A 14,414-nucleotide genomic window follows, 5' to 3' on the forward strand; every position below is an offset into this window, starting at 1 on the left:
ATGAACAGAAATTAAGTGGGATGAAATCAAGAAGTAAGGAGGGCAGCGGAGTGGGGGTGGGGTGTAGATTATAGGGTGAGAAAGAAGCAGTGAGGACGAGCAAGTGAAAGCCACAAAATGAAGGAAGAAAGGGGGACCAAGATGGCGAGCGAGAACAAGGGAGGAGGAGGAGGCTCGAAAGGATGAAGGGATGGATGATGAAGGGGTGGGGTGTGAGGGTTCAGTGCAGGAGGGTGGTTTTGGGTGACAGGCCTCATTGAATAGACCTCTATTCTCCCCTCTGCTGGCTTCTCTTCTCATGCAAAACAGGCCTGTTCAGCCTCCCAGCCATCAGTCACACAACAGAAAGACCATGGCAGGCCCTTTACGAGCCTCACACTCGCATAATCCACCCCCCCACACCACCCACCCACCCCACCATCTCTCAACCCCACAATCCAGCACCCAACAGGGGGTGGAGTGGGTAACAGCGGTGTGTGTGTGTGTGTGTGTGTGTGTGTGCGTGCGTGCGTGTGTGTGTGTGTGTGTGTGCGTGCGTGTTGGGCAGTTGGGGGATGGGTACGGGGGTATCTTCGCCAAAGTGCCTTTGGAAGAAGGGCCACCTAGGCTGAGAGCGGGACAAAAAAAAGCAGAGACGTAACATGTTTTGAGCCTGCATGGACGTCATATTGGGACACCGGGGAGGTTAGGAAAGGTTAACCTGCCTGGGATGTAGTGTGTGTGTGTGTGTGTGTGTGTGTGTGTGTGTGTGTGTGTGTGTGTGTGTGTGTGTGTCTGTGTGTTTGTGTGTGTGTGTGTGTTTGGGGAATGGAACAGGGGGCCATTGAAAGTGTTGGTTCAGAGCTACAAGTCAATGACAGCTGGAGGGAGCACAGTTTATATTTGCGTTATTCGTGCAGGGCGCATATTCACATATTCACTGTGCATGACAATGTTTGTGTTTGTGTGTGTGTGTGCTGTAGACATGTGATGATTCACATTTAGTGGGTTGACTCCAGGAATCCCTTACGGCAGATACCTCCACTGTACAAATGAGAGCTACGTACATCCTGCCCCTCTGACAGCGAGTCCCAGGCCGACGCAGCTGGTCTGGTGGCGTCTTTTCAACATCCCGACTCTTGACCCCTCCTCAGCATTCAAGGTCCGTCCGACTCTGGGCTGCCTCTCGACTGTCTTTTAGACCTTGTCGTCACTTCAAAACTCCCCTCGAACGCATTGAGCTAACGCTAACGTCACCGGTTCATGCTACGTCAGACGCCAAAACTCATGTTAACATTTTGTGTAGTGTGATGTGTAAAAAGTAACAGTTGTCGGTAATCACATTTAATCAAACTACTCTTGGGTTTTAAAGGCCCAGTTCACCCCAACGTCTATATGTGTCATGTAGTCCCATTGTGTTGGAGATCCATGGTGGATATCGCATCACAGTTCCAGGTGATCACATGGCACACCTCTGACCTCAGCCAATCACAGCCGTCTGTGATCCCGAGATGGTTTCAGATAAGACATTCCTGAAAAGTGCTTTTCCAGACTCTTTAAAATTAGATCATGAACATCTGATTGAACTGTCTTGGTTTGTTATGCCTGCTGTCAATAATGCATTATTAAAAAATCATTAAAAAAAGATGGACGACAATCAAATCCAATCAAACAATAGAATACATCGTTCACAGACCCAACAGTTCCACAGAGCATCAAATCAAGGTCAGTGAGCCAGTCGATTCAAACTCACTCACTGGTCACTTTTCATCACTTTTCCACAAATCATCCCTCATGTTAATGTCATATTTAGACCGGGGGATCTTTTAAAAGCACAGGAAGGAAACAGAAAGGGATGAGATGTGGACCCAGAGACCAATGTGAGACACTGCATCCCACCGGGATACAACAGCAACATGGCGACGAAGGACCTCCGAGATATACGGTGAGGTACACGTCCGAGATGTTCATTGTAATGTCATTCCTAATATACACACTATTTTAGACGAGTGTTCCCCAGAATGCATTGCTCTAATAACCCCCTGCTGCACTGTCTCGACTCAGCCCGAGTCCGGACATGTGCGGGACGGCCCGCAAATCAAAAGAAATAAATCGTTCAACCAATTAAACAAATTCATGAATTCTGAGTCCATCTGGGACTGACATAAAGCAGCCACGTCTGCAGCTGGGTGGGTGGCCCTCACACCCGGGGGCTCCCCAGCACAACTACAGTCTGATCGGTTGGCTGACGATCGGCTCCACCGCAGCGGATTAGGCGCTGCTCAAGGGCAATGAGGGAGGTGCGAGGGCTGCTCTTTCCATATTCATCCAGTCAGTGGGGGAATCGAACCGGTGGCCTTCCTCGTCATCGTGCGGTCTTATCTGTCACTGTCTGAGCGGATGGTTTATGACTGGCTTCTATTATTATCTGTGTGTGTGCGTGGCCAATCACGCATACTGTTGGACCCATCAGACTAATATCTTTTGTGCGTATTTATGACTGCGTGCACAAGGACCTCACGTGGTTGCTGTAAGTCATTATTTTTGTTAAATTCCGCCAAAATTCAATTACATTTATTTTGTATAGCCCCAAATCACAAATTAGCCGTAGAGGGCTTTACAATCTGTACACATACGACGTCCTCTGTCCCGGGACCTCACATCATATCAGGAAAAATAAGTAAGAAACATTCGAGAGAGCAACAGAGGAGGATCCCTCATCAGGATAGACAGAAGTTCAATAGAGGTCATGTGTAGGCCTACAGAGTTAACATAACAGAGTTACAAGACATACAATAAATATGACAAATGATTCATAATCTTGACTAAGGAAGCCGGGAGGGACAGTTAACTCCACTTTGTTGGGAGGGGAGAGGGCGACAGAGATCTGCACTCTGACATCACTTTTCTCTTGGTCTAATTAAAATGGATTAATAAATGACCCATTTACCTGGTAAATATGTGGTCACATATTTCCCAACCTTAGATTACTTGTACACTCATTTTGATCTAATTATGGGACTAATGACAGCCATACACCACCTGCTTTCAAACAGTCATCCTGCCAGTTAACTCCACAAACCTGCTATAGTGACAAAAGAACAAGGCTGCCCTCTGGTGGAGAGACAGTGAATTTGAACTTAAACCAAGAGTCCATATTTCTGCCTTTCGGGGTCCAGCTTCTAGGTTTCGGAGAAAATGTGTTTAAGGGTTATAAATATAGCTACTTGTTTTCACCATTTAAAATAATTCTATGCTCTCGCTCTGCATAAAAGATACCAGGATGCCCATCACAGGGTGAGTTGACAATGTTAAGATGCTATAGATACTAATAGAATCCAATAGAAATAAATTAAACATTTAAAGCAAATATGAACTATTCATTGGAATATCTGCTACTTAAAACCAAAAGATTCAGTGACTGGAATAAGTTTGCAGTACTATTTTATTATGGGATTATTTTTCACTCATTAATTAGTATATCAAGGTGAGAAAAACGTACAAGTATTTTTATGATCTATTTATTTCGCCTGGTGGCGTATAGACCATTTCAAACACTCTAAAACATGTTATTTCCTGTTGTGTGAAAGACGATCACGTGACAGGAAGTAAACATGGAACCGCGCTACATACACAAAGTGTAGTATTTTCTAGAAAATTGACGTAAAACTATGTAACTCCAGGGTGCGTGTGGGTGGCCAAACTCCTTTTGTTCAAACTTCCAGTGATTTTTGGACCATATTTGTGCACGTGACTGAATGGACATGACACCGATATACAATTAAATGTTTATTGCGTGACAGTTATGACCATAGACTATGTAAGAAGGTAATGACATGCTAATGTACTAAGTGGAGCTCAGGCTGAAGACTGCTACCGTCACTTTAAGAAGAACAACCTCGTGATGGATGGAGGAAAATAAAATGGAGGAACACCGCGGTCCAAGGTCCCGTCTGACCGGTCTTCAAATAAACACTCGTTTTATTCAACTGAAGCGGGAATAAATGTTAGAATTCAGTGGGCGCGGTCGTCATGCTCTCAGCGGCCAATCAGGGACCGATTAAGGAGGCACAGGTGTGCCGGTGCTTTAGAACCAGCGCTTCGACTGTCATCTTTGTGGATCTCCGTTAAATACGAGCCTTTCCACAAACGGGGTTCATGCTATTCAACAATGCAGAGGCCAGTTTACACTGTCATGGAGAAACCTTTATTAATTTTTTAAAGACCATTAAAATAAATACTATACAGAATCCAATGTAGAAAACGTGAGACTGTTTCTATCTCAAAAGGTTAACAATTCCGCAGTCATTTTTAAAAATAGCAGACTACACACCTCAAAAAATGACTGTTCTCCTACACACCAAACCCCATGATGACAGGCATTTTAGAGAGCGCTTAGAAAGATCAGAGGATGGGGGGGATCTCTATATACTTCTGTAGTTTGGTCCTTTCAAATCAGCTAAGACCCACCACCCCACCCCTAACATTTGGCGAGGTAGGTTACAAAGACACCTGCCACCATATCAAAAATCCAATATTGTGTTGAAAAATAAAATCTAAATGAACAATGTCAAAAGCGTTAGAGACGAAAATCCAACCAGGTCGTCAGGGTCGAGAAGCAAAGTCGCCACAGCACTCACCGTTGTTTTGCCTCCGAGCGTCTGGGGCCACCATTCAGTCTTCAACTGAATGCTACTGCACACGCGACTGCCAAGTCAAGCGCTATGTACAATAGCAATTAAAAATATAATACATATGAAACAGCAGTAAAAGGATCAAAATGGTAAACAACTCATTCATGATGGGTTTTACTATATAGGTCTTTTTATTGAATATGCCCTGTGTACTCTAGCCCCAGAAACCTCTTAACATGATCACGGATGGGAGTTAAAAGGCTGTTTGCAGTACACTGAAGGTTGCTTAAATACTGATCTGGTCAAATGCAGCGCTTCCCATTTCATTTAGAGCATTTAGAGTTTGAGTCCAAACAGAACTGCAGTCTAAGCCTCTCGCCGGCGTGCGGTGAAAATCACTGCCGCATTCCACAAAAGCTTTGGAGATCTTCGGGTTAGCGCCACGCACGTGAGCAGAGTTATTCATTTTATTTAAGCTTTTGCTACCAGAACTAGAATCTTTTAACTTTGTTGGGGCTTTTTTTCTATGCGCTTTTTGGAAGCAGTTGTGTTATGCACGTGTGGACCCAGTTACAAACGTGCTCGTTTTATGTTAAAAGTCCTTTTGTTTGCCAAATGTCAAAATGAATGCTTTTACAGTTCAAAGGGATTAGCTGCAGGAAAAATGTGCCAATGTGGGTAAGGGAATATGGCAAGCAGATGAAGCAGGTCAGTAATTCCATCCTTCCAAAACCGCAAAAAAAAAAACTATTTCAGAGGAAAGGGAGGAACGATGGCCACATTCTTCCTTCCCTTAGAACGTAGAGGGTAAAGTCATGGTGGAATTTAGCAAAAGAAAGTTCTCAGAATTCAGATCGAGTAAGAAAACAAGGTTTTGACTGCTAAAATAAGTGGGGAGAGGGTGGACGATGGGCATGGGGAGTCTTCTAGATAAGATCGGCCACATTCATGGGCATCTCCTCCACGGTGGTGTTGTAGAATGTTTCAATGTCCCTCAGGGTTCGCTTGTCGTCTTCGGTCACCATGTTGATGGCAACTCCCTTTCTGCCAAAACGACCACCCCGACCAATCCTGACGGAATATAAATAAAAATCAGCTTCTGGCAGCTCCAATGGTCAGCCAAAGTATTTTGTGAACAAGTCATACAAGACAGGACACATTCCAAGGAAGTATGGAGTAATATTCACGACTCTTATTCTATTCTTTGTACTTCAGGTCTCATCTTACCTGTGGATGTAGTTTTCCCTGTTGGTCGGCAGGTCGTAGTTAATGACCAGAGACACCTGCTGGACATCAATACCTCTGGCCTGGTAGAAGCAGAACGACCATTAAGTGTCATATGCATCCATACAGTAACAAAAATAATGAAAAATTGTTTTAGATCATCCAGACCACGTGAATCACCAAGGAAGTCATCTTTACGGAGAAAATTAAGGGGATAAAATTACCTAAAGTCTACAATACATTGACATCACCTGATTCTTAACTGAAGCTTTAGAGCAGCGTTTTAATCTGGTTTAACAAACCTAAAATGTTAATGTGATAGCCACACACACACACTTTTGAAAACTACTCAAAATCATAAAAAATTAATTCCTGCAGTTTAGCTCTGGACATCCAGATTGACATAAAGCACCATCTATAAAGTAGATAGTTGTGATTCTTGTGTGCCAGTGTTTCCAGTCACTAGTAAGTACCCTTGCATTTGTTATATATAAACTCTAAAATATTTGGAGGACAAGACTGAGTGTAATCCGCCAATTAGTTGTCAGTCAAGGACTTAAACCCCGCTACAGTGGAGGGCAGATAGGCTTCTCTACCAAGGAACATTCAGTCCTTCACCACCATTGCAGATGGGAGGAGAGGGAACCCTGGACCACACAAAGTACTCATCTGAAAGCAAACCTCTGGTAAGCTAGCCGGTGTAAAAAGCAGAACGTGTACGTACCAGCAGGTCAGTGGTAATGAGGACTCGACTGGAGCCAGAGCGGAACTCTCTCATGATCAAGTCTCTCTCCTTCTGGTCCATGTCACCGTGCTGAAATAAAAGTGAGGCCAAAGACAGTCAGAGGGCCTTAGGCCAGTCACAGCTCTGGACACACCACAATCAAGTTTTTCATGCTCCTTGACTTCATAGCAATATTTTACCTAAAATGCAAAACAACCATATGGTTGACATAACCGGTTCACAAGTAACATGCACAATGGAATAACTCTAATAAACTATCTTGGTGCGCAATTCTAAATTATGGAAATCCCTTGGTTAGATGCTTACCAGAGCAGACACGGTGAAGTCTCTGGCGTGCATCTTCTCGGTCAGCCAGTCCACTTTCCTCCTTGTGTTGATGAAGATGACCGCTTGTGTGATGGTCAGGGTTTCGTACAGGTCACACAGCGTGTCCAGCTTCCACTCCTGAGGACGACCACCACCAGGTTAGACACAGCAGGCTCAAGCACTCTGTACACAGCATGTCCTCCAAGATCTGGCCATAGTCTAGTGCCATTGTTAGCACAACTAGCTAAAACTAATGTTTGACTGTATTGCGTAGAGGTTCTTCTGTTAATTAGCCTACCATCAGATAGAAATTGGTGGGGAAAAAAAAAAAAGTATAGTTCAACAGCACCCCAAACTACAGCAATCAAAAAGAGCTGCAAGCTTTACAAAGGTGAATCGTGTTTGCAGACTAAACTCCATTTAAACTAGAAACCGTTTCCCTACCTCTTTCTCCACGTTGATGTAGAACTGACGGATGCCCTCAAGGGTCAGCTCCTCCTTCTTCACCAGAATTCTGACAGGTTCACGCATGAACTTCTTTGTGACTTCCAACACGTCGGCTGGCATGGTGGCCGACAGGAGGACAACCTGCACACGGAGGAGACTGTTAGACCTCCGTCAGATTCAGCTGATGAGTGGATTCAGTTCCATCCAAAATGTTTGATATACATTCTAAATGTTTCGTGAACTAGACAGAGTGTAATCCGCCAATTAGTTGTCAGGCAAGGACTTAAACCCAGCTACAGTGGAGGGCAGATAGGCTTATATACCAAGGAACATTCAGTCCTTCACCACCACAACAGATGGGAGGAGAGGGAACCCTGGACCGCACAGTACTTGTCATTAAAGCTCACATCTGTCAGACAGTGCAATTTTAAAGTTCTCACCTGTGTGCTGCTTGCCAGTTTCTGGAAAATCTCATAGATCTGGTCCTTGAACCCTCGACTAAGCATCTCGTCAGCCTCGTCCAGCACAAACATTTTGATGAACTTAGAAGCTGCACGAAAACGACAAATAGATCAGAACACATGTCCGTGTGTCCTTGTTGGGTCAGTGTTTAGTGACTCTGGGTGCTGTATTCAGAAGTAGTGAAGTATGATCACATCTCTGTAGCCCTGCAGTGCCGAAGACCCAGACAAGCAAAACGCCAACCAGAGCAACGACACAGCAGCGGTTTACAGAGTCAGCTGACACGCATGTTATCATCATTATACAGCAGGTCTCCTTCCATTTGTGCACTTAAAGTGCAAGAACAGTGTGTCATTGCTAATGGAGTACATTCCCCATACAGCAGGCAACTTTTCTAGAATTGCATGTCCACATTATTTTGTTCATATCTATTGCGTATACACACGTTTCCGTATATTTGAGAAATATTAAAGTTGATTGACTTTCAGCATTTATACAAAATTGATCGGTGATGACTTACAGAGGTTTTTACGATTTAACATGTCAAAGACACGGCCTGGGGTTCCCACCACAATGTGAGGGGATTCAGCCTGGAGCTTCTGGACTTCACTGCGAATGTTGGTCCCGCCGATACAGGCATAGCAATTGGCTCCCATGTAGTCACCCAGGGCCAGCACTACCTTCTGGATCTAAATTTCACAAGAAAATAATTATTTAACAGTATGTTTCATGGACTAAAACAGTAAATAAATACTTTTAAACACAGGGCATTTCATAGGTTACATGTTGGATTTAGACTTTTGCTTATTATTCTGCCAGGTAGACCATCATGTCCTGCTTTAGCAGCTTATATTGCAAGAGGCACACCAATATTAAAATTCTGAATTTTACACCGTTTTGATGCACTGTATCGAATAGCACAAACATTTATAAACGCACCTGTAAAATGTTTATATTTAAATGAGAGCCTAAAAAGAGACAAAGTAAATAAAAGATGACGACGCCTTTAAGAAGTGCTGAATTCAGAAGTAGTGAAGTATGATCACGTCTCTGTAGCCCTGCCGTGCCGAGGACTCGGACCAGCAAAACGCTGACCAGAGCAACAACACAGCAGCGGTTTACAGAGTCAGCTGACACGCATGTTTTCATCATTAGACAGCACGTCTCCTGACTTTTAATGGTTGTCACCGTATTGCCGTTAGGACATTAGGTTGTCTCAAAACATATACAACACCTGAAGTGCATTGGGGGATAGTTTAGTCTGATGAACAGTTACGCTTTTATCTCATTAAAATGAGACCATACCAGATTTGATGACTGAGATCCAATAAATCGCTTAGTACTTATACCCTTTGCTCTCCCTTAACAGCCACAAGCCAATAAGTCATATGGCAGGACTGAGGAACTATGAGTTAACAACTTGTTTGTCTGTCAAATTGATAGCAACACTGGTTAGCCTGTGAGACCAGATAGAGCGTGTAAGTTTGTAGTCTAGACTTTCATAAACTTTTTATGAAACAACTTCCTGAAATTAAACCTCCTCTCCTACAATCTGAGTGATGTTTATAAAAATTAAAACCACAAAACTACTACTGGTAAAAAAATAAATAGTCTCAGACAAAAGAAATAGCAAAAAACAAACACTTACAATCTCAGTTTAAAAAAATTAAATGCTATGCAACGGTTAGCCTACCTGCTGAGCCAGCTCCCTGGTGGGCGCCAAGACCAAAGCCTGGGTGCCTTTCAGCTCCACATCAATCTGCTGAAGGATCGAAATGGCAAAGGTGGCAGTCTTCCCAGTGCCAGACTGGGCCTGAGCGATGACATCATAACCTAAAATGGCAACAAGTATAACAAATTACTACCAGATACCCATTGATAATTGAATGGCAGAAGAAAAAAATTTTGTATTCATGCAACTAGCAGCCTTTTTGTTTTGTACATCTTATCGCATCTTATTTTAGCAACCGGTTTTAAGTGCAAGTTTTAGCCAGTCACTTTTTGCCTTCACATAGATGCATCATGAATCTTGCCCCCAAGAATTGACTGAAAACATTTCTTACAATTGTAGGTATTAAGAAAAGAAACTATGATATGGTGACTTAAACTGAAAAGGACTACTTACCCTTGATACAAGGCATAATGGCTCTCTGCTGGATAGCAGAGGGCTTCTCGAAACCATAGGCATAAATTCCCCTGAGCAGAGCCTCGCGCAGGTTCATCTCATCAAAACTGTCTGTGATCTCATTCCAGTTGCTCTGCAGGGGGGGAAAGACCAACACAACATTGAAAGTCGTTGACTCGAATTTGAGTGTCAAACAGTGAGGCCGATTCACACTTCCATCTAGGTGTACAATTGTTGTACACATACAACTGGATTGGCATTTCACAGTGCAGTGAGGTGTGTATTTTTATACATTTCAAGTACCACTGGTACAGGGGGACTCACCTCAATGATCCCATCTGGCTCCATGCCCTCCGGGCCATTATTGTCTCTGTGAACGAGAAGACAAGTTATTGTTATTTCGTCTTTTAATCCACATCTGAACCCAATTGCCCTTTGCATTAGTCAACGGAATGAGGGCGATTTATAAATGAAGGTACAGCCCAGTTCTGCTCAGCCACCAAAATAAACACTATATACTTTTGCGTTAAAATGTTTGCAGAATACTATATATTTAAGCAATTCTCTGGTCACATACTTCCAAAAGAGGTAATCTGTACCGTTAGATAAACGTGTTATCGTTCAATCATTGTGCTTTTCAGCAAACGCCTCTTTTTTCTTTTTTAAAACAGAGTCCGCCATTTCTACTGCTCACATTCAAGATGGTCGTTTCTCCAGTCGGGGCCGAAGAGTCGGAAGCGAGAAGACAGGAATAGCGTCCAGGACACGAAAACTATCAGCTAGCTGTATTTATTGCGACTCGACGTTAACTATTTCTGAGTGGTTGGTTTAAGACATGGTTTTACTGAACAAATTACCCGACAAAGCATAAAAGAGGCTCGGCTTATCGAAGCACCCGGGCCGCCATAACCGCTTCCAGCAGGCCCGCTCGTCTGGATGTAACCTTTAATGGTACTGCTCAAGTCTGCGAAACCCAAAAGCGATGTACGGACAATAAAACGCATTTGTTGACGAGGGGTGCGGATGCTAACCCACTGGCGCTTACTAAACGCGTCGAACAGCATTTAGCGGCCTGCGTGGCCGACATTGTCCCAAGCGTCCCCCACTCCAATTAGCATTAACGCGACCATGTGCGCCCTCGCACAAAAAAAAAAGAGAGCAAATAATTCGACATTTCCGGTGTTATAGCACCGATTGTCATCCTCTATTGTATAATAGGCAGCGTATACCGCCATTTAAATCAAACAATTAATTTAATAACGGGCTTTAAACCAACGGGAACAGCAGAGGTAAAATGAAGGCCTCCACCAGGCGCATTCACGTGCTGCCCAAAGTGCCGGTTGCCATTTAATTTTCCTCGGCAGCCAAAGCCGCCATTGTGCCGCCGAACAAAAGTGTCTCCATCAATTTAAGGAGATGAATATACACATTATACGTTAAATGGCAACACCGAGTAGGAGTTTTCGGTATTATATTATGAAATGTGAAGGCGTGTGATGTTTGCCCGAGGCGGACTATCGGCGGGCCTAACCGTTAGTCGAGCTAGGAAATCACAGGATGCCCCGTTAAATGTTTACTTTTCCCCAAAAGTCATCGATTAAGATGACTAAAATATCGACTAAAAAACGTGTTTAAAATTCTGAATCACAGAATGCCCTTCAAAACATTAAAAACTCCCCTTACCTATTATCATATTCAGCCGACATTATTCCAAAGAAAGAAACTGCGGCAGAGATGTCTTATATACGTTGACAACACACGAAAAAGGCCTTTTCATTGCAACAGACCGCCGTCATTTAGCGGTAGTCCCGCCCACGGAGACTTGTGATTTGTCAGTTGGCGCGTCATATATAAGTAGGCGGGAGGTCGAGTCGAACGTAGCGCACGATTGACTCGCTGTAGATATGCCAGAGGGGCGGTGTTTAGGAAACTGTATCAACGGTAACACGGCTTTGTTTACCCGCGCTACGCTGGTAAGTGTTTTTAAGCCCCCCATTCTCAGTTCAGCCTTTCGTCAACGCGGAGAAAAGACCCTTCCCAGTGGTTTATTTCCCTGTTTCCTTCACTTCTTAAATATAGTAATTTGTCTGAACCACATTTCTTGTGAATTATTGACATCTCTTATCCGGGGATGTAATCTGGACAATGTGACACTGTTTGGGTCAAAGGTTTGGATGAGTCACAGTGTAGTCATCTTTGGCAGCCTATAACACAATGTATGAGGGTGAAGTGCTGTATTTTATAGAACCTCACCCAGTTTATCCTAGTATCCGAGTAGTTTATTTGAGGAGTTTCAGTCAGGATTTAGAAAACACCACAGCACAGAGACAGTACTGTTGAAATTTACAAATGACCTCCTAATTGCATTAGATAAAGGACTCATCTCTGTACTCGTTTTGTTAGACCTTAGTGCCGCGTTCGACACCATTGATCATAACATTCTATTACAGAGACTGGATCAGTGAATTTGCATTTCAGGTACCGCACTAAGTTGGTTTAAATCCTATTTATCAGATCAATCTCAATTTGTATTTGTAAACGATGAAGCCTCGATGACCACCAACGTTAATCACGGAGTTCCACAAGGTTCTGTGCTTGGACCAATTTTATTTACCTTATATATGCTTCCTTTGGGCAACATTATCAGGAAACACTCCATAAACTTTCATTGTTATGCAGAGGATACTTAATTATATCTATCGATCAAACCAGAGGAGACCAACCAGCTCGCTAAACGTCAAGCATGTCTTAAGGACATAAACACATGGATGACCTGCAACTTCCTGATGTTAAACTCAGACAAAACTGAAGTTATTTTACTCTGCCCTGAACACCTCAAAGATCAATTGTCTGGGGATGTGGTTTCTGTAGATGGCATTTCCCTGGCATCCAACACCGCTGTAAAGAATCTTAGCGTTATCTTTGACCAGGACTTGTCCTTTAACTCCAATGTGAAGCAAATGTGTCATCTTGTCTCAAAAAGATGCAGAAAAGCTGGTTCACACGTTTATTACTTCTAGACTAGATTATTGCAATTCCTTATTATCAGGCTGCTCGAATAAGTCTCTTAAATCCCTCCAGTTGATCCAGAATGCTGCAGCTCGTGTACTCACACAAACTAAGAAAAGAGATCACATTACTCCTGTATTAGCTGCTCTGCACTGGCTCCCTGTAAAATCAAGAATCACATTTAAAATTCTTCTCCTCACCTACAAAGCCTTGATTGGTGATGCACCATCATATCTTAAGGAGCTTGTAGTACCATATTGCCCCACGAGAGAGCTGTGCTCACTAAATGCGGGGCTACTTGTGGTTCCTAGAGTCCTAAAAAGTAGGATGGGAGCAAGAGCCTTCAGTTATCAAGCTCCTCTTTTATGGAACCAGCTTCCACTTTCAGTCCAGGAAGCAGACACAGTCACCTCATTTAAGAATAGACTTAAGACTTTCCTCTTTGATAGTGCTTATAGTTAGGGCTGAATCAGGTTTGCCCTGGTCGAGCCCCTTGATATGCTGCTATAGGCTTATAGGCTGCTGGGGGATGTTTTAGGATACACTGAGCACCTATCTCCTCTTCTCTCTCTCCTTATGGATGCATTTACATCTCTCCATTGCACCTTACTAACTCTGCTTCCTCCCCGGAGTCGTTGTGACTTCACGTCTCATAGGGTCCATTGGACCTGGCGGTGTCTGAAGCTGGTCCTGACTCCTTGTCCTTGCTTCCTGCATCCAGCCCCTGCCTCCTTCTCTGTGCCTCTTGCCTCAAGGGCCTGGCCTCATTGGTCTGGGCCTCTTTCGAGATGCCTCCTGCCTGGTGGGCCGGCCTCCTGCTGATGCCCCGATGAAACCGAAGGAGGAAGAGAGGATCCCCCATCCTCTCTTCCTCCTTCGGTTTCATGGATTGTGGAGGTCTGGATCGTGGTCCATGCCTACTACTAATTATTCATACATTTCTGTCATATTCATTGAATGTGTTTATGTAACTCTGTAATGTTGTTCATCTGTACACACAAGATCTATTGCTTCTGTCCATCCGGGGAGAGGGATCTTCCTCTGTTGCTCTCCTGAAGATTTCTTCCCTTTTTTCCCCCTGAAAGGTTTCTTTCTATTTTTGTGGAGTTTTTCCTGATCCGATGTGAGGTCCTGGGACAGGGATGTCGTATGTGTACAGATTGTAAAGCCCTCTGAGGCAAATTTGTAATGATTTTGGCCTATATAAAATAAATGTAATTGTTCCAAGTTTGAATTGATATCCTAATTAATGACAATTGAAGTCATGGACGGAGCAAGGATTTCACAAATAGAAAGGTCAAAGTGTCCAAGCAAGATCTGTATATCTGAGTCTTTATCTTTTGGGTTTGAGGTATTGTTTAATAATATTTTTTTGGACTGTTTAGGAATAACATGTCTGGATTTAGAAAACTGGCGTAGCTCCCCTTTAGGCAAAAGTAGCAAAACCACACTTTGTCCTCGATTTAAAATGTCACTCAATACC

General features: G+C 43.5%; 1 protein-coding gene and 2 non-coding genes across 3 annotated transcripts; all 3 read right to left on the reverse strand.

Annotated features, from left to right (window-relative positions):
* Positions 1–4,163: 4,163 nt before the first annotated feature.
* On the reverse strand, positions 4,164–11,741 carry LOC117747476 (eukaryotic initiation factor 4A-I). Its single transcript, XM_034556729.1, has 11 exons — positions 11,606–11,741; positions 10,247–10,292; positions 9,923–10,055; positions 9,491–9,630; positions 8,318–8,486; positions 7,776–7,885; positions 7,333–7,476; positions 6,889–7,026; positions 6,562–6,651; positions 5,841–5,920; positions 4,164–5,684 (listed from the first exon to the last, which is right to left on the reverse strand). Exons 1-11 carry the CDS (start codon positions 11,626–11,628, stop codon positions 5,540–5,542), a joined length of 1,218 nt encoding a protein of 405 aa, XP_034412620.1. The 5' UTR covers positions 11,629–11,741; the 3' UTR covers positions 4,164–5,539.
* LOC117748251 lies at positions 7,964–8,102 on the reverse strand. Its single transcript, XR_004611576.1, has one exon. It is a non-coding gene; the product is annotated as a small nucleolar RNA SNORD10 (small nucleolar RNA).
* On the reverse strand, positions 8,816–8,954 carry LOC117748252. The gene has a single exon (XR_004611577.1). It is a non-coding gene; the product is annotated as a small nucleolar RNA SNORD10 (small nucleolar RNA).
* Positions 11,742–14,414: the final 2,673 nt, after the last annotated feature.

Source organism: Cyclopterus lumpus, chromosome 18 (assembly GCF_009769545.1).
Source record: "Cyclopterus lumpus isolate fCycLum1 chromosome 18, fCycLum1.pri, whole genome shotgun sequence".
Taxonomy (NCBI): Eukaryota; Metazoa; Chordata; class Actinopteri; order Perciformes; family Cyclopteridae; genus Cyclopterus; species Cyclopterus lumpus.